Here is a 19,496-nt window from a genome sequence, read left to right as displayed (position 1 = left end):
TTCCATTGACTCTGTCTGTACTTCCTGCTGCCTCAGGAAAGTAGCCGACATAATCAAAGACCCCTCCCACCCCAGTTATACTCTCTTACACCCTCATCCATCAGGCAGAAGAAACAAAAGCTTGAAAACAGATTCAAGGACAGCTTATTCCCCAGTGCTATCAGACTTCTGAATGGACCTCTCATATTAGAGTTGATTTTTTTCTGTAGCTGTGTTGTATTCTGTTTTGCATTCTGATCTGTTACCCTGATGTACCTATGTAAGGTATGATTTGGCTGGATGACATGCAAAAAAATATTTGTCACTATATATTGGTATCTGCAAGAATAATAAATAAAATCAAATTCCAGTCCACTTGCTGTAGGTTGACCCACAATACCCTGAGGAAGGGAATTCCAGGAACTTGACCCAGCAATAGTGAAGGAATGGCGATATGTTTCCAATTCAGGATAGTGAGTGGCTTGGAGGGGAACTTGCAAGTGGTGGTGTTTGCATGTATCTGCTGCCCTCGTATTTCGAGATGGGAGTGGTTGTGGATTTGGAATGTCCAAAGATCTTTGGTGAATTTCTAACCTGCATCTTGTAGGTAATGCACACTGCTGCTGTTGGAGTGGTGGTAGTGGAGGGAGTGGATGCCTGTGGATGTAATGCCAATTAAGCAGGCTGCTTTTTCCTGGCATCTTGAATGTTATTGGAGCTGTACTCATTCAGGCAAGTGGGGAGTATGCCATCATGCTGTTGACTTGTGTCTTGCATATGGTGGACAGGCTTTCAGGAGTCAAGAGGCAAGTTACTCACTGCAGTATTACTAGCCAATGACCTAATTTCATAGCCAGTGTGTATATATGGTGAATTCATTTGAGTTTCTGGCCAATGGTAATCCCCAGAATGGTAGGAGTGGGGGACTCGGTGATGTAAAACCATTGAATGTCAAGGGTAGTGATTAGATTGACTGACTGACTGACTGACTACAATTGAAGGTAGTCATTACCTAGCAATTGTGTAGCACAAATGTTACTTGCCACTTGTCAGCCCTTGCCTGGATATTGTCCAAATCTTGTTGCATTTGAACATGGACTGCTTTTGTATCTCTAGAGTTGCGACTGGTGCTGAACATTGTGCAATCACCTGCGAACATCCCCACTTCCTCCCTTATGAGGGAGGAACTTTAATGAAGTAGCTGAAGATGGTTGCACCGAGGATACCACCCTGAGGAACTTCTGCAAAGATGTCCTTAAAGCTTTTCCACTCTAATCCAGGCAATGTCTTGGTGAATCTCTTTTGCATCCTCTCCAAAGCATCTACATCCTTCCTGTTGTGTGGCAACCAGAACTGCACTCAATACTCCAAATGTTGTCTTATACAACATGATTTGCCAACTTTTAGACTTAATGCCATGACCGATGAAGACAATTATGCTGTACACCTTTTTTATCACCTTATTTACTTGTATTCCTACATTTAGGACTTTCACCCCAAGATCCCACTGAATATCAATGCTCCGAAGGGTCCTGCCGTTTACAGTACTGTACGCTTTCCTCATGCAATTGACCTCCCAACAGCTCTATCAAAGTTTTTCAATGTTTCTGTGCTCCAGATAGAACAATCCTAACTTTTCTATTCTGTCCACATAACCTGTAATCACTCATCCCGAGAGCTGTTCTGGTAAATTTCTGCCATACTGTGTCTAGAGGTCTTCACACCTTTCCTAAAATGTGGTGCCCAGAATTAGACAAAATTAGTGTTTGAAAGAGGTTTAGTATAATCTCCCAGTTTTTATATTGTAGTATTTCTATTTATAAAGCTTTATAAGTTGTTTTGTTAACTTGTCCTACCACTTTCAATGATTTATGGCTCCTGCCCCAACTTTCTCCTTTAAATGCTTTATTCTTGGGGTTTCCTTCCTTGGAAGGATGTGGGTGCGGAATGTTTAAATATTTTTAAAGCAGAGGTAGATTTATGACTGCAGAGGGGATGAAAGGTTATCAGGTGTATGCAGAATGGTAGAGTTGAGGTTAAAATGGGGTCAGCCATGAACTTATTGTATGGCAGAGCAGACACGAAGAGTTGATTGGCCTACTGTTTCCTTATTCATTTGTTCATATGCTAAATGGTAGCATTCTGTTGTTGTTCTCATTCTCCCCAACAAAACCACATCTGGCTATGTTGACTTTCATCTGCAATGTGTTTGGTTGTTTGACTAGCCAGTCTTCAACTTCTAAGTTGATTATTCTTTCATCATTGTTTAGTATGCATCCAGATTTCCTGCCATCTGCCAGTTTGAAAGTTGTGCCCTGTATCTGCAAGCTGTGAAAACAATAAGAATTATAGGCCTGTGGCAGAGCTTCAGGTCTGTTGACAGCATATTTCAAACCTGCAAACTTTACTGCTGAAAGAACAAGAGCAATATGTGCAAAACACCCTCAAAGCTACACAGTGTTATCTTGGAACTATAATGTCTGTTATTTCATTGTCACTGGGTCAGAATCTGGAACTCCCTCCCCAACACCACATTGGATGCCCATATGCAATGTGGATTGCAGCAGTTCAAGAAGGCACCTCACTACCATCTCCTTGAGGGCAATAACTGTTTGTCTTGCCATTAACATACTAGGCTCATGAACTAAAGTTAACACTGGTTGTTGCAGCATGTGTGTGAGAATAAGAATGAATGAATGGTATAATAAACCAAACAGAATTCTATCAGATCATCACTGAATAATACACCCAATTCACTTTTCTGACTTCAATCCATATCTTTTGATGCTCATACCCAATAAATCCTTCTCAGTTAGTCTGCTTTTCTTTGCAGGGTTTTTCGAAAGTATGAAAACTGAACTCGGAGACGGAATGTCCAAATCCTCTGACCTCTCTGACTCTGATGTCGAGATGAAATACAGCCTGCAGGTATTTGCTCTAGTCCTCTGTCTGTTCAGGTACTGCTAGATTATGATCTGAGAGAGACGGTGTCACTGCGTACCTAATCCTTTGCACTGGCAGTTTAGCCACTCTGCTGAGATTCTCTGGTTTGGGAACTTGTCATTATGTCTGTTGGTATTGGGTGGTTTGAGACTAGAGCAATGTGCTTTACCACTGTCTGCAGTAAAACAGGACATAGAATTAGAGTGAGTATATGGCATGCAAACAGGTCCTCGGCTCAAACAGTCCAGGTTATTGTTGACTATAGTCTCCTCTTCTCTAATAATCAGCAACCCACGTGCTTGTCTAGCTTCACTTAAATATTATTCACCTCAACTTCGTTCTGTGAGAGCAAATTTCATGTTCTCACCTATCCTCTGGGGAAAGAAATTTCTGCCAATTCCACATTAGATTTCTTGGTACTTAACTTGCACTGAAATGTCCAGCTGTACTCTTCACACAAGTGGAAACATTCTCTTCTTTCAAATACCTCCAATGCTTTGAAGGCATCCTTTAAATCACAGCTTAGCAGTTTGTTGACAAAATTAAAAAGGAAGCAGCCTTGCCATCCGTCCTTGGTAATTTTAAGTTTGCAGTTTGCTATCATCAATGTCAATCTGTTCTGTACTTCTTCCAGTGCCTCTCTTCTATAATACGGTGACCAGAATTTCTTGCAGTGTGGCTTAAAATAAATTGACATAAGTTTAGCTGCTCTAACTTCTTAACCCTGTTCCACTTTTAAAAAAAGTTTGCTTTGTTCTTGTTATGGCCTTATTACTATTCATTATAACTTTGTGATTAGTGTATTTGTACACTTACACACTTCCCCTCCTCAACCCCATTTAGATTCTCATTTTCTAATTTAACATGTAATTTCCTTACACTTTGGTAGGAAAAGTAATATCTAACACTTATCAACTCTTCAATACATTTAACACTTACATGTCTAATCTTTTTAAATGTATTCATATCTTGTTGTCATGTATTGCACAGTTCTTCAGTGTTGACTCTACCTCAATTTTGTATCATCTGCAATTTTGGAAATGGTAGCTACTGGAACTCAGCAATGTATTGTGATTTCTCACATTTCGTCATGGCGGGAGGCTGTGTGCTTTTGTTGAGGAGGGATGATGCCCAATAGGGCATCACTTCTGGGTAGTATTAAGCTATAGGCTTACTTAGGAGTGAACGAGGAGAACCTGGAGGCAGTCACCAGCATCTAAAAGAATGAGAGCAGGTAATTTCCTCTGAAACGTGCAGCATCAGCAGCTTAATAGAGATGAGCAGACCTATGTGGGAACGACAGTGAGAACAAAGAGCCCCTTCAATCTGTTTCCTGTCAGAAAAGTGGATCGCTGATTAGTAAGTATTTATTCCATGCTTCACTTATTTGGCTCAGCAGTTCAAATCAGGAGATGTTATTACAACTGAAGAGTACAGTTAAGAAATTTGCGTTTGAAATATTTAATATCCCGGCTAATTAAATAAAATAGAGATAGCTGGGCAGGTAATGTGTTGCAGTTGTGGAAACTGTGGACACTGGTGTGAATCCTAGATGAAATGGTCCAACCAGGTAACATCTTGGTGAACCTCCTCTGCACTCTCCTGAGTGCAGTCTAATCATTAATGCACTGTGGCAAGTCGAGCTATACACAGTGGGGTAATTAAAGTCTCATCCAGCTCCATCATAATCTCCCTACTCCTGTATTCAATGGCTTGACTAATAAAGTCAAGTAGCCATCATGTAGTCTTAAACACCTTATTCAAGGATTTGTGGACATGCAAACCAAGATACACTTGTACCACCTAGGATCCTATCATTCGTCATGTACTCTCTTGCTTTCCTCCACATTATTTACCATGCCACCAATTTTCATGACATCTGTGAGTGTACGTTCATGTCGAGATCATTAATGTACACAACACAGCAAGAGAAGCAGCACCAAACCCTATAGCATGTCATTGGACACAGGCTTCATGTCACAAAAATAACTTCTCTGTGGAGAGAGAAACAGTCAACATTTTAAGTCTAGTGATCTTTCATCAGTTCTGACAAAGGGCTGTTGGACTCTCAGCCTTCACTACATCTGTCTCTACAGATACTTCCAGAACCACTGAGTTATTCCCCATTTTGTTTTTGCTTCAGATTTCTAGCATCTGCAATTTGTTTTACTTTGACTATCATTGTCTGCCTCTTGGCACAAAGCAATTTTGAATCCAATTTGCCAAATTATCCTTGATCCCATGGGATTTTCTTGACCAATCTGCCATGCAAGACTTTGTCAAAAGTCTTACTGAAGTCTAGTAGACTACATCGACTGAATAACCTACATCTAGTCACCTCCTCAGAAAACCCTGGAGAAACCTGCTGGGATGGCATGGTGGCTCAGTGGTTAGCACTGCTGCTTCACAGAGCCTATCTGTGAGGAGTTTGCATGTTCTCCCCGTGACTGCGTGGGTTTCCTCCAGATGTTCCGTTTTCTTCCTATTGTCCAAAATGTGCAGGTTAGGTGTATTGGCCAGAGGAAACGCAGGATTATAGAGACAGGGTAAGTGGCTGAGTCTGGGTGGAATGCTTTTTGGAGGGTTAGTGTGGATGGGCCACATGGCTTGCTTCCAGACTGTAGGGGATTCTATGATTCTGATCCTGTCAGACATAATCTTCCCCTGACAAAATAACGCTGAACTATTCTCTATTGATCCTTGCCTAGCCAAGTGGAGATTAATTCTGTACGTCAGAATTATTTCCAATAGTTATCTGTCCACCCGTTCCCCCATTTGTGATTTGCTCAAGTATATCACAGTTCTCTTCCCTGATTTTGGTTACATTTTGCCCATTTGGTTCCAAATCAGCCCTACTCTTCCCCCTGGTCATCTCTTCCACCAAATATATTTATAAATTGCCTTTGGATATTCCTTCGTTTTATCTATCAGCATGTTTTTTTTGCATCCTTGCCTCCCATGGCAACCTGAGATAGCTTCTCATCATGCCCTGGCGATTTATGCACATTTATGTGCACTAATACATCTAACATCACCTAAAATCATAGAATCCTGGCAGTGCAGGCAGAGGCCATTTGGCCCATCGAGTCCACCCTGACTCTCTGAAGAGCAACCCGCCAGATTTCCCGTGACTCCACATTTCCCATAGCTAATCCACCACATCTTTGGACTGTGGGAGGAAACCAGAAACCCACACAGACATAGGGAGAATGTGCAAACTCCACACACACACACACACATACACACCTAGGGCTAGAATCAAACTCTGGTACCTGGTGCTGTGAGGTAGCACTGCTAACCACTGTCACCATGCCTCCTTAATTAATCTTAACATGATCTCTGAACCTCACCATTCCAACTGAAATCTCCAGCTACACCTCCAGCTCTTTGTAAGTACAGATGTGAAATATTCATTTAAAACCTCACCCTTGTCCTCTTGCACCATGCACCGATTGCCCCTTTGGGCTGTAAGGTCTTTCCCTGGTAATCCTCTTGCTCTTAATATCCATTATTAATGCTTCAGGATTTTCTTTAATTCTATCTGCCAAATGTAATTTGTGCCTCTCTTTGCCTTCCTAATTTTTTAAGCACGGCCCCCCCCATACTCTCTATACTCCCGAAGGGCCTTCCCTGTTCTTAATGCTCTCTACTTAACATACAGTTCCTACTCTTTATCAAAATCTCAGTATCCCTTGACGTCCAGGGTTCCCTGGACTGGTTGCACTTGCCCTTCATTCTTCGAGGAATTTTCTGGCTCTGAACTCTCACTATACAACTTTTAAAAGGCTCCCACTTTCAAAATATAGACTTAGCTGCAGACTGCTGCTCCCAATCTGTCTCTGTAAACAGCACAGTGACAGGCCCTTTGGCCTAAACTGGTCCATGCTGATCAAAATATCCGTCCGTGTTAACCCCATTTCCCTGTACTTGGCCCATATCATTCAAATTCTTTCCTATCCATGTATTTATCCAAATGCCTTTTAAATGTTGTTAATGTACCTGCCTCAACCACTTCCGCTGGCAGCTTATTCCATACCCGTACCACCCTCTGTGTTTAAAAAAAAAAGTTGCCCCTCCGGTTCCCTTTTACGCTTTCCCTCTAACCTTAAACTGATGCCCTCTAGTCCTTGATTCCCCTACCTTGGGAAAAAGACTGAGTGCATTCACCCTATCCATGCTTGTCCTGATCTTATACTGTTCTATCAGGTAGCTCCTCAGTCTCCACTGCTCTAAAGAAAAAAGTCCTACCTTGTGTAACCTCTCCCTATGACTCAGTCCTTTGAGTCCAGGCAACATGCTTGTAAATTTCTTCTGCACTCTTTCTAGTTTAATAACATCTTTCCTATAACAAGGTGATCAAAACTGAACACAATACTCCCAAGTGGGGCCTCACTAATGTCCTGTATAACTGCAACATAACTTTCCAACTTCTATACTCAGTGCCCTGACTGATGAAGGCCAGTGCGCCGAAAGCCATCTTCACTGCCCTGTCCACCTGTGACTCTATTTGATCCCATCTAATAATATTGAAATTGGTCTTCCCCAAATTTAGATACTTAACTTCTGCACAACCTTTATCTCTTTCAATAATGACTTTAAAACTTAGAGTTATGGTCACCATGCCCAAATGCTCACCAACTGAAACTTCAACCACTTGATTGACTTCTTTCCCTAGCATTAAGTCTACCACAGTCCCGTCTGGTAGGACTAGCCACATATTGGCACAAAAAACTTCTACTGGATGCACTTTAAAAATTCCGTCCCGTCTAATCTTTCTACAATAAGGCAATCGCAGATAACATTAGCAAAATTGAAATCCCCTACTACTGTAACCCTATTCCTCTCACACCTCTCTGATTTGTGTACTTATCTATCCCCCCCTCCCTCCAACTGTTGAGAGGCTTGTCTTCTAATCCCAGTGATCACTGTTTTTATTTCAAAGCTCTACCCAGATGGCCTTATTGAAGAACCTTCTAGGATGTTCTCCCTCATTATTGCAGTGATGGTCTCTTTTATCAATAATGCAATGTCCCACCTCTCCATCAATTCCCTTCATCTATACCCTGGAATGTTGAACTGCCAGTGATTGTAACAATTATCATATTCCCATGTGCTCATCAATGCTCTGAGTTTATCCACCTTACTAGGCAGCACCTTCCAAACCCACAACCACTTCCATCTAAAAGGACAAGGGCAGCAGATTCATGGGAACACCATGACCTGTAAGTTTCCTTCCAAGCAACTCACCATCCTGACTTGGAAGTATATTGCTGGTCCTTCTCTGTTCTGGGTCAAAATCTGGAATTCCCCCCTCAAAGCAGGTGGACTGCAGCAGTTCAGGAAGGCAACTCATTGCCACCTTGTCAAGAGAAACTAGGGATTGACAGTAAACACTGGCCAGTTTGCGATGCCCATATCTGACGAATGAATAAAAGAAGTTTAGAAAGGTGTCAGGTGTCGGTGCAGGCTTGGTGGGTCAAGAGGCCGTTTCCTGTGCTGTATTCCTGTCCTTTATTCTAAATGCCCTGTAAATTGATTTATTGTTGTCACATATACTGAGATACAGTGAAAAGTGGTGTTTTGCGTGCTAATATAGGCAGATCATACCATACAAAGTGCATCAGGGTGTAAAGTGCAGAATACAGTGTTACAGCCGCCGAATTAACATCTAAGAAGGGATCACCAACAATCTGTCCTAGTTTACTTATGTCTGATAACAGCAGGGAAGAAGCTGTTCTTGAATCTCTTTGTATGTGTATTCAAGCACGATCTTCTGCACAATACAAGAGGTGGAAAAGGTGGGAGAGGATTATATCTCCTGAGGTAGTGGAAAGTATAGATGGAATCAATGGATAGAAGGCTGTTTTGCTTGACTGACTGGGCTGTGTACAGGACTCTCTGTAATTTCTTGCAGTCTTGAGAAGAGTAGTTGCCATGTCGTGCTGTGATGCAAACAGATAGGATGCCTTTTCTGGTGTTTCTACAAAAATTGCTAAGAGTCCTTGTGGACATGCTGAATTTCTTCAGCTTCCTGAGGAAGTTGTTGTGCTTTCTTGACCATTGCGTTGACGTAAGTAAACCTAGGACAGATTGTTGGTGATCCCTTGTTGATGTACCCTTCAGTCTTTAGGTCCCAATCAATGTAATCTTCCACCCAAGTCTCTTTTAATGGCCTTCAGATTGTACTAATTCTGTTTGTTTTCCCCCGATTCCCATTAATATCAGCTTTGATTGTGATTCTTAATTCCACACTAAGATGAACCCTACCTCTATATCAAGGACAACCCATTCTCACTTTAACTTTTAACTTTTGACTGCTGTCCATGTTTAGACCAAAGCTGTAATGAGTTCAGGAGCTAAGTGTCAGAGAGCAGGTTATTGCAGATCAAACTGCTGATTATCTTTTTAATCACTTTACTGGCAATCACATATAACTAATAGGGTGGTAATTGGTTGGGTTAGAATTGTCCTTTTTTTTGTATTCAGGACATAACTGGAAAATTTTCCACATTGTCAGGGAGACAACAACGTTGTAAGTATAGCTAGTTCTGGAGCAGCACATGTCTTTGGTGCAATTGCTGGAATGTCGTTGGGGCCCATAGCCTTTGTAGTATCTGGTGCCTCTAACCATTTCTTGATATACATGAATTAAATGGGTTTCAGACTGGTACCTGTGATACTTGGGAGTTCTGGAGGTGGCTGAGATGTATCTTCCACTTGGCACTTCTGGCTAAAGGTGGTTGCAAATGCTTGACCCTTATCCTTTGCAATGAAGTGCTGGGCTCCCCAATTGTTGAGGATTGAATATTTGTGAGGTCTTCTCCTCCAATGAATTGTTTAATTGTCTAGAATCGTTCATGACAATCTGGATAAGTATAAAGTTAAAAATCACAAAACACCAGGTTATAGTCCAACAGGTTTATTTGGAAGCACTCGCTTTCGGAGTGCTGCTCCTTCATCAGGTGGTTGCTGAGATCGCTTTGCTGAGCTCCGCACTGCAGTGCAGGCAGAACAGAGTCCCAAACCACCCTACCCAGGTCATTGTGGTAACCTAGGACTCTGACAACTACCTGATGAAGGAGCAGTGCTCTGAAAGCTAATGCTTCCAAATAAACCTGTTGGATTATAACCTGGTGTGTGTGATTTTTAACTTTATACACCCTAGTCCAACACTGGCTCCTCCAAATCATGGATAAGTGCAAGGTAGGGCTTAAACAATTAATGGTAGGGCCTTGGTAGTGTTGTAGAACAGTGGTACTTAGGGTTTCAGGTATATAATTTGTTGAAATTTGCACCATATATCGACATGGTGGTTAAAAAGATGTTGGCGGGGGATCCAAGATGGCGATCTAGGAAGATTGCTTTGCTGAGCTCTGCACCGCATCCCAGATAGGACAGAGTCCTAACCACCCTACACAGGTCATTGTGGTAATCTAAGACCCTGAAAAAGTTAAGAATCCTAGAAAGTCATAAGAAATTACTTACCTGCGTTTTTGACTACCGAGGATGCAGAAGAAGCTTCACCCAGGGCTGCAGCCCAACCTACAGGCTCCTCGGACTCAATTACTTACCAGGCCTTAGTTTCGGAGCTCATGAAATCTTGCAAGGTGCTGGGTAAGTAGATCAAATACAAGCTGGCCCCGATCTTTGTTATGCTGTAGAAGCATGAACAGTGACTGGGAGGTCTCAGCGGTCGGAGGTGGGGGGTGGGGGGGAGTTGGACGAGGTTGAACGCAGGATCACTGTGGTGGAAGGTGAGACTGATTCCTCCAAGGACAGGATTCAGGCCATGGAGACGCAGGTCCGTAACTTGCATCAGGTTGATGATCTTGAGAACAGGGGCAGGAGGAAAAATATTCAGATGGTTTGTCTGCCAGAGGGGAAGGAAGGTGAACAACCAGTGGAATTTATTAAGGATTGACTGCTGAAATTCCTTAACTTGGAGGTTGGAATGGGAAGTACGAAGATTGAGAGAGCTCACCGGGTCACGGCATAGAGACCAGGTCTGGACCAATGCCCTCGCCCTACCCTGGTGCGGTTCCATAATTATAGTGACAAGCAGAGAATCATGGAAGCTTCCAGAATCCAGGGGGAAGGATCCAAAGGCCTTAGTTTATGAGGCCTCTAGGATCGTGTTTTTCCAGGATCGTTCAGCAGCGGTGATCTGGAAAAGAAATTCTATGATGGCTTCAAGAAAAGATTTGAGGGAGCTTGGGATCCAGTACTCTCTAAGGTACACGGCAGTGCTTCGTTAAAAATCTTACAACACTAGATTTTAGTCCGACAGGTTTATTTGGAAGCACTAGTTTTTGCAGCACTGCTCCTTCGTCAGGTGGTTGACAAAGCTTGTGCTTCCAAATAAACCTATTGGACTATAACCTGGTATTGTGATTTTGAACTTTGTACACCCCAGTCAAACACCACCATCGCCAAATCATGGCAGTGCTTTGGAGTACCTTTAATGGATCTGTATACTTATTTTGACTCGCCAGAAAAGCATGACTTTGTGAACAAACTAACTTAGTCTGAGCAATTTAATATGTACAGATAATAGCATTGTTTGGGTATATCTGTATTCCTTTTTTTAAAAGAAAAGAAGTCTTGTTGGGGTTTTCTTTTCCTCTTTTTTTTTTGTAATAATTTTGGGTTAAATTATGCTCGGGAACAGAAAGGGTATTTACTTTTAACATATAAGTTAGGCTATACCAGGGGATGGGTGGGGTGCTCACTATTCACTTTTTTTCATACGTACGTATGATTAGATTAGATTAGATTAGATGACCTACAGTGTGGAAACAGGCCCTTCCGCCCAACAAGTCCCACACCGACCCTCCGGAGAGTAACCAACCCAGACCTATTTCCCTCTGACTAATGCTTATTGCTATGGGCAACTTAGCATGGCCAATTCACCTGACCTGTGGGACATCTTTGGACTGTGGGAGGAAACCGGAGCAACGAGAGGAAACCCACGCAGACACAGGGAGAATGGGCAAACTCCACACAGACAGTCGCCCGAGGCTGGAATTGAACCTGGGACCTGGTGCTGTGAGATAGCAGTGCTAACCACTGAGCCAGTGTGCCGCTGGAATATTGTTATTCTTTCTTTTTTCTATTTACTTTTTTTTGCTTGTATTTGTGGTGCGGCTCTAGCTAGGAAGAGAGATAATGGTTGGGATGGCTAGACACCTATATACGGACAGTTTAAGCCTGGCTCGGGAATTTAAATTCCCTGGCTGTTGATTGGCAGTGGGGTGGGAGGTAGGGTTTTGGGGAGTGTCAGTGCCCTCTTTGAGCGGAATGTGAATTCCCCATCTTGTGTCATTGGCGCTTTATACGTTGGTTTGTTTTTTGGTTTTTGTTGTATATAGTTTTTGATAGGTGTGTAGGTTTGTTAACTGTAGTGGTTTTAGTTTGTGTAGTTTTTATGTTCTGTGGCTTTTTTGATTAGATTAGATTAGATTCCCTACAGTGTGGAAACAGGCCCTTCGGCCCAACAAGTCCACACCGACCCTCCGAAGAGTAACCTACCCAGACCCATTTCCCTCTGACTAGTGCACCTAACACTATGGGCAATTTAACATGGCCAATTCACCTGACCTGCACATCTTTGGACTGTGGGAGGAAACCGGAGCACCCAGAGGAAACCCACACAGACACAGGGAGAATGTGCAAACTACTGGCATAAGCTTTAGTAGTTTCCCAGAGGATGAACAGGCTACTGGTCGAACCTGAATTAATGTCTAGGAAAGCCCTGAATTTGTTGGAGAAATACTTAACAAACTTACTTTCCTTATGGATAAAGGGATCCATTTGCCAGTGTCTTGGAATCGCTACAGTGTCCCTAATCTTAACCACCAAGTACACTGGAGCGTGATCAGAGATGGTAATATTACCGATCGCACGTCTGCTCAAACACGGTTGAAGTCAACTGAGAAGGTGTACTTTGACAGGCTAAGCTACAAAGGATCACAGCATTTAGGTCTACATTGAACTCCATGCTCATGCAGACAGCAAAGAAGGAGCTTACTTTTGCAAAACAGTACTTAGCGTATCTTCCCTGGAAAAAGAGTGCCCCCCCCCCCCAATCCATTACGTTTATCAGGGAAGGTTCTGGAAACTTAACCTGTGATTCTAAAAAGATTAATGTGGCATTTTTGGAGACTTTGCTCCAAATTACACAAGTTGAGGATGGGCGGGCATGGTGGAATACTTTTTCAAGAATCTGGAGCACCCAGGTGTGACTCCTGAACAAGAGCCTTTATTCAACGCACCATTATCAGAGCAAGAGATGCAGGAGACTGTGAAGCAGCTTCAGAGTGGAAAGGCACCTGGTCCTGATGGACTTTCCAGTGAATTTTAAAAGGAATTTATAAGAGTGTTGTCAGGTCCAATGCTCAATACATTTAATGATTCGTACAGTCACGATCATCTCCTTCCATCTCTAAGAGAGGCCAATATTTTTCTTATTCTTAAAAAAGGGAAAGCCCTGTAGGACTGTGCTTCCTATGGGCCCATTTCACTTTTAAATGTTGATTTTTAAAATCCTTCCTAAGACTCTTGCGTTAAGGCTGAAAACTGTTGCCCTCTATTATTAAAGATGACCAGACGGGCTTTATAAAGAACCGCAGATCTTCCAATAATGTTAGGAGGTTACTTAATGTGATTCAAGCGTGTCATACAGGGATTGGTGATTTGACCGGGTCAAACAGCCGTACCTTTGTTATACTCTAGAGCGGTTTGGCTTGGGTGAAGCCTTTATAAGATGGGTAAAGGTTCTCTATAATGACCCTCTTGCCATTGTTCTCACCAATGGTGTGTGATCAAGCAATTTTAACATCTTTAGGGTCAGTCAGCAGGGCTGTCCCCTTTCGCCATTGTTTTTTACATTGGTGATTGAGCTGCTGGCAGAAGTCATTCATAAGGATCTTAATATACTGGCTTCAGAAGTACGGTCAAAATCACACGAGATTTTGTTGTACACGGACGATGTCCTCAGCTTTTTGTCAAACCCAGCAGTTTTGGTGCTTCGTCTGATACAATGTGTCAATTTGTTTGGCACCTTTTTGGGTTACGAGATCAACTTTGCAAAATCGGAGGCTATGCCAATGAGTGGTCTTATGAAAATACCAGGCTTTGAGGATGAATCTCAATTCCCTTTTAAGTGGTCATGGGGGCGGTGGGGGGTTGTCTATTTAGGTATATTCGTTACTCCCGTTTTTGATCCGCTGTATAAATCTAATTTTGTCCATTTATTTGACAAAATCAAACAAGACCTTTGAAGATGAGAGGCGCTTCCGGTTTCCTGGTTAGGTCGGATTGTGAACAGCTGGTTCAGCTCCTTCATTTGGCATTGTAAGCGGCCCCTTATTAAGCTAATTAAATTGCACATGCCTCACAGACTGGGAGAGTAGATCTCCTGGACATTAAAAACTATCAAATAAGCTCACTTTTATCTTATGTGAGTGACTGGGCCTGTGGGGACCCTCTTTCAATATGGTTAGATATTGAAAGTTCTCAGACAAGGTGCCCCCTTACTAGTTTGCTGTTCCTGCACAAAATGATGACAGTTAAGGAATATTGCCACAACCCAATATATTATTAATACTGTTAAAGCACAGAGGGCATGCAGAGTGAAGACAGTCCCCCAAAACACAATTTCTTACACCAAAATTTGGCATGCCAGGTTTTCAACTGGGGATGATGGATTCTGGGTTTAAACTATGGGCAGCTAGGTGTCTGTCTTGCCTGGATGATGTGTTTAAGGGTGACACAAGGATGTCTTTTGACCAGTTAGCTTGGAAATACGAGTCACCTAGCAGGCACCTCTTTCGTTTTTTCCAAATTGGGGATTTCATTCAAAAAAGGACTTCACTTTTAACTGATCCCTATATATCTGACACAGGGAAGTGGGTCCTTAGTGCTAAGAACACACTTTGTCAGCACCCTTTATCACCTGTTGGGGAGTGGTCCCATAGGACGAAGCCAAACGGCTTTGTAGATTGTGGGAGAGAGAGTTGGGTGTTGAGATCTCCTCAGACATAGGAGGATATTTGGGAGAACATGAGAAAGATCTCAATTTGCAAATAGAACCCATGCTTTACGGTTGAAGATTCTCCACAGGGTTCACTTGGCTCCAGATTGTTTATCAAAATTTAAAGCAGGAGTATTTTCAACGTGTCCCAAGTGCAAATTGAATGCAGGCACTCTCACTCATTGCCTCTGCCTCTGGTCCTCCCGCAGGCTCCGGGCATACTGGAGCGCCATGGTAGGTGCAACAGAGGGGGCAGGTGGAGATGGACCCCGTTTCTCCTCTTCTTGGTCTGCCCAGTGTATTCCCTTTAGATGTGTACAGGAAAAAACTTTTCAATATTCTTAATTTCTGCACAAGAAAGAATATGCTGCTAGATTGGGTGTCTGAAAATCCCTGGGTTTGTCAGGCTGGCATAAGATAGTTATGGTGCACATGCCTTTGGACTTCCTTACAAGTATGGTGCACCATAAAACTGAACTTCAATAAGACATGGTGGCCCTTTTTGGACAAGGTGGGCACAGACTAATACGGGCTTTTATATAGCTATGACAATTGTGCTTTGAGTCTAATACCCATATAGAGGGAAACTGCGAATGCAAGAATATCTGTAAACTAGTGCTCTCGATGGTCGAGCTGAGCTTTATTAGTATTATTATTTATTAGTTGGTTATTAGTTATTTCTTTAGTTGGGTTTTTAAAATATAGATTTATGCATTTATACATGAGTAGTTTTGTTTTTTTGTGCTTTCTTTGTACTGTTTTGAATTGTATTGTTTTGAATTTGTTGTAACATTAAAACAATTCTATTTTTCAATAAAAATATATATTTAAAAAAAGATGTTGGCATGTTTGACTTCATTGCTCAGTCCTTTGAATAGAGTCATAGAGATGTACAGCATGGAAACAGACCCTTTGGTCCAACCCATCCATGCCGACCAGACATCCCAACCCAACCCAATTGTGGGCGGCACGGTGGCACAGTGGTTAGCACTGCTGCCTCACAACGCCAGAGATCCGGGTACATTTCCCGCCTCAGGCGACTGACTGTGTGGAGTTTGCACATTCTCCCCGTGTCTGCGTGGGTTTCCTCCGGGTGCTCCGGTTTCCTCCCGCAGTCCAAAGATGTGCAGGTCAGGTGAATTGGCCATGCTAAATTGTCCGTAGTGTTAGGTAAGGGGTAAATGTAGGGGTATGGGTGGTTTGTGCTTCGGCGGGGCGGTGTGGACTTGTTGGGCTGAAGGGCCTGTTTCCACACTGTAAAATAATCTAATCTCGTCCCACCTGCCAGCACTAGGCCCATATCCCTCCAAACCCTTCCTAGTCATATACCCATCCAAATGCCTCTTAAATGTTGCAATTGTACCAACCTCCACCACTTCCTCTGGCAGCTCATTCCATACACGTACCACCCTCTGTGTGGAAAACTTTGCCCCTTAGGTCTCTTTTATATCTTTCCCCTCTCACCTTAAACCTATGCCCTCTAGTTCTGGACTCCCTGACCCCAGGGAAAAGATTAGATTAGATTAGATTAGATTAGATTACTTAGTGTGGAAACAGGCTCTTCGGCCCAACAAGTCCACACCGCCCCGCCGAAGCGCAACCCACCCATACCCCTACATTTACCCCTTACCTAACACTACGGGCAATTTAGCATGGCCAATTCACCTGACCTGCACACCTTTGTGACTGTGGGAGGAAACCGGAGCACCCGGAGGAAACCCACGCAGACACTGGGAGAACGTGCAAACTCCACACAGTCAGTCGCCTGAGGCGGGAATTGAACCCGGGTCTCTGGCGCTGTGAGGCAGCAGTGCTAACCACTGTGCCACCGTGCTGCCCACTTTGTCTATTTATCCTATCCATGCCCCTCATGATTTTGTAAACCTCTATAAGGTCACCCCTTGACCTCTGCTCCAGGGAAAACAGCCCCAGCCTGTTCACCCTCTCCCGACAGCTCAAATCCTCCAACCCTGGCAACATCCTTGTAAATCTTTTCTGAATCCTTTCAAGTTTCACAACATCTTTCCGATAGGAAGGAGACCAGAATTGCACGCAATATTCCAACAATGGCCTAACCAATGTCCTGTTCAGCCACAACATGACCTCCCAACTCCTGTACTGTAACCAATAAAAGAAAGTGAAGTCATGTTGAGGTTGTACAGGACTTTGGTGAGGCTTTTTCTGGAATATAGTGTCCAGTTTTGGTGACCCACTTACAGAAAGGATATTGTTAAGCTGGAGAGGGCTCAGAAGAGATTTACCCGGATGTTGCCAGGTATGGAAGGTTTGAGTTATGAAGAAATGCTGGAAAGGCTGGAACCTTTTTCACTGGAGCATAGGAAATTGGGAGGTGGCCTTATAGAAGTTTATAATTTAGATTAGATTAGATTACTTAGTGTGGAAACAGGCCCTTCAGCCCAACAAGTCCACACCGACCCGCCGAAGCGCAACCCACCCATACCCCTACATTTACCCCTTACCTAACACTACGGGCAATTTAGCATGGCCAATTCACCTGACCTGCACATCTTTGGACTGTGGGAGGAAACCGGAGCACCCGGAGGAAACCCACGCAGACACGGGGAGAACGTGCAAACTCCACACAGTCAGTCGCCTGAGGCGGGAAATGAATCCGGGTCTCTGGCATTGTGAGGCAGCAGTGCTAGCCACCGTGCCGCCCACAAATTTAATGAGGGATATAGATTTTATTTTAGTTGCCTTTTTCGTAGGATGGGGGATTTCGAGACATTGGGGCACATTTTTAAGGTGAGAGGACAGAGATTTAAAAAAGACATCGGGGCAAATTTTTTACAGAGGTGAATTGTATATGCAATGAACATCCTGAGGAAGTAGTGGATGTGAGTACAAGTACAATGTTTAAAAGACATTTGGATAACTCTATGAATGGAAAATAGAGATATGGGCCAGGAGCAGACAGGAAGGATTGTTCTTGTCTAATTTAATTCCTTTTATCAGACTTTACCATGGTTTGATGCAACTTTGTGGTTTGCTAGGTTATTTTTGAGAGCACTTAAGAGTTAGCCATGTTGCTGTGAATCTTGAGTTGCCTGTAGGTCAGACAAGGGCATCTAATTTTCAATCATAGTCATTGAAGAATACACGTGAACCAGATGGGTCTTTGTGATAATCTATGACAGCCACCCTCACTGATACCGTAACAACTAACTTTCACATTCAGATTTTATGAATTGTGTTTAATTCCACGATAGTGGGATTTAAACTTGTGTCCTCAGAGCATTAGCTTGATTATTTGTAAGACTCCTGTGATGCAATGTTTTACTCCTGCAAAGGTGTAATATAAATACAAGCTGCTATAAGTAAAAATTAATTTGTTAACTTGGCACAGTCTAAGGACAAGCAAGACTTTGTCACTTCTACAACTAATATTGTTTTTTTTATTTTAGAGAGCAGACTCTAGAAGCGAGGAATCCCATTGGTCATCTGGAAGTGAGAATGGGTTGACAATCCAGTCAGAGGCTGAGGGGTCACAGCAAGTGCTAGATAAGCCCAGGACGAGTCTGAAGCGTTGCAAGAAGGACAGCACAGTTGAGAGGTGAGGATGGGATCTCTGTTATGATGGGAGACTTGAAACTGGGCCTGCTGTTTTAGCAGAAAGGTTGAGAGAATTTTTGATGTAATTTGAACATTGCTATGCAGTTTCGAACATAGAAATAGAACAATATAGCACAGAACAGGCCCTTCAGCCCACGATGTTGTGCCAAACATTTGTCCTAGCTTAAACACCTATCCATGTACCTCTCCAATTGCCGCTTAAAGGTCACCAATGATTCTGACTCTGCCACTCCCACAGGCAGCGCATTCCATGCCCTCACCACTCTCTGGGTAAAGAACCAATCCCTGACATCCCCCCACCCCTATACCTTCCACCCTTCACCTTAAATTTATGTCCCCTTGTAACACTCTGTTGTACCTGGGGAAAAAGTCTCTGACTGTCTACACTATCTATTCCCCTGATCATCTTAGAAACCTCTATCAAGTCACCCCTCATCCTTCGCCGTTCCAATGAGAAAAGGCCGAGCACTCTCAGCCTATCCTCATACGACCTATTCTCCATTCCAGGCAACATCCTAGTAAATCTCCTCTGCACCCTCTCCAAAGCTTCCACATCTTTCCTAAAGTGAGGCGACCAGAACTGCACACAGTACTCCAAATGTGGCCTTACCAAGGTCCTGTACAGCTGCAACATCACCTCACGACTCTTGAATTCAATCCTTCTGCTAATGAACGCTAATACACCATAGGCCTTCTTACAAGCTCTATCCACCTGAGTGGCAACTTTCAAAGAGCTATGAACATAGACCCCAAGATCCCTCTGCTCCTCCACCTTACCGTTAACCCTGCATTCCGCATTCTTATTTGTCCTTCCAAAATGGACAACCTCACACTTGACAGGGTTGAACTCCATCTGCCACTCCTCAGCCCAGCTCTGCATCATATCTAAGTCCCTTTGCAGCCAACAACAGCCCTCCTCACTATCCACAACGCCACCAATCTTCGTATC

General features: G+C 43.2%; 1 protein-coding gene across 1 annotated transcript in view; it reads left to right on the top strand.

The window, feature by feature from the left end:
• The window catches only part of LOC122563007 (lysine-specific demethylase 7B-like), a 103,473-nt gene that overhangs the window by 53,929 nt on the left and 30,048 nt on the right, over positions 1-19,496 (top strand). Inside the window, exons 15-16 of the mRNA XM_043716310.1 lie at positions 2,813-2,907; positions 18,379-18,527. Coding sequence (XP_043572245.1) covers positions 2,813-2,907; positions 18,379-18,527 — 244 coding nt within the window. The remainder of the gene's footprint in view (positions 1-2,812; positions 2,908-18,378; positions 18,528-19,496) is intronic.

Source organism: Chiloscyllium plagiosum, chromosome 26 (genome assembly GCF_004010195.1).
Source record: "Chiloscyllium plagiosum isolate BGI_BamShark_2017 chromosome 26, ASM401019v2, whole genome shotgun sequence".
NCBI lineage: Eukaryota > Metazoa > Chordata > Chondrichthyes > Orectolobiformes > Hemiscylliidae > Chiloscyllium > Chiloscyllium plagiosum.
The sequence above is the reverse complement of the archived record's forward strand: the minus strand, read 5'-3'. Positions and strand labels throughout refer to the sequence as shown.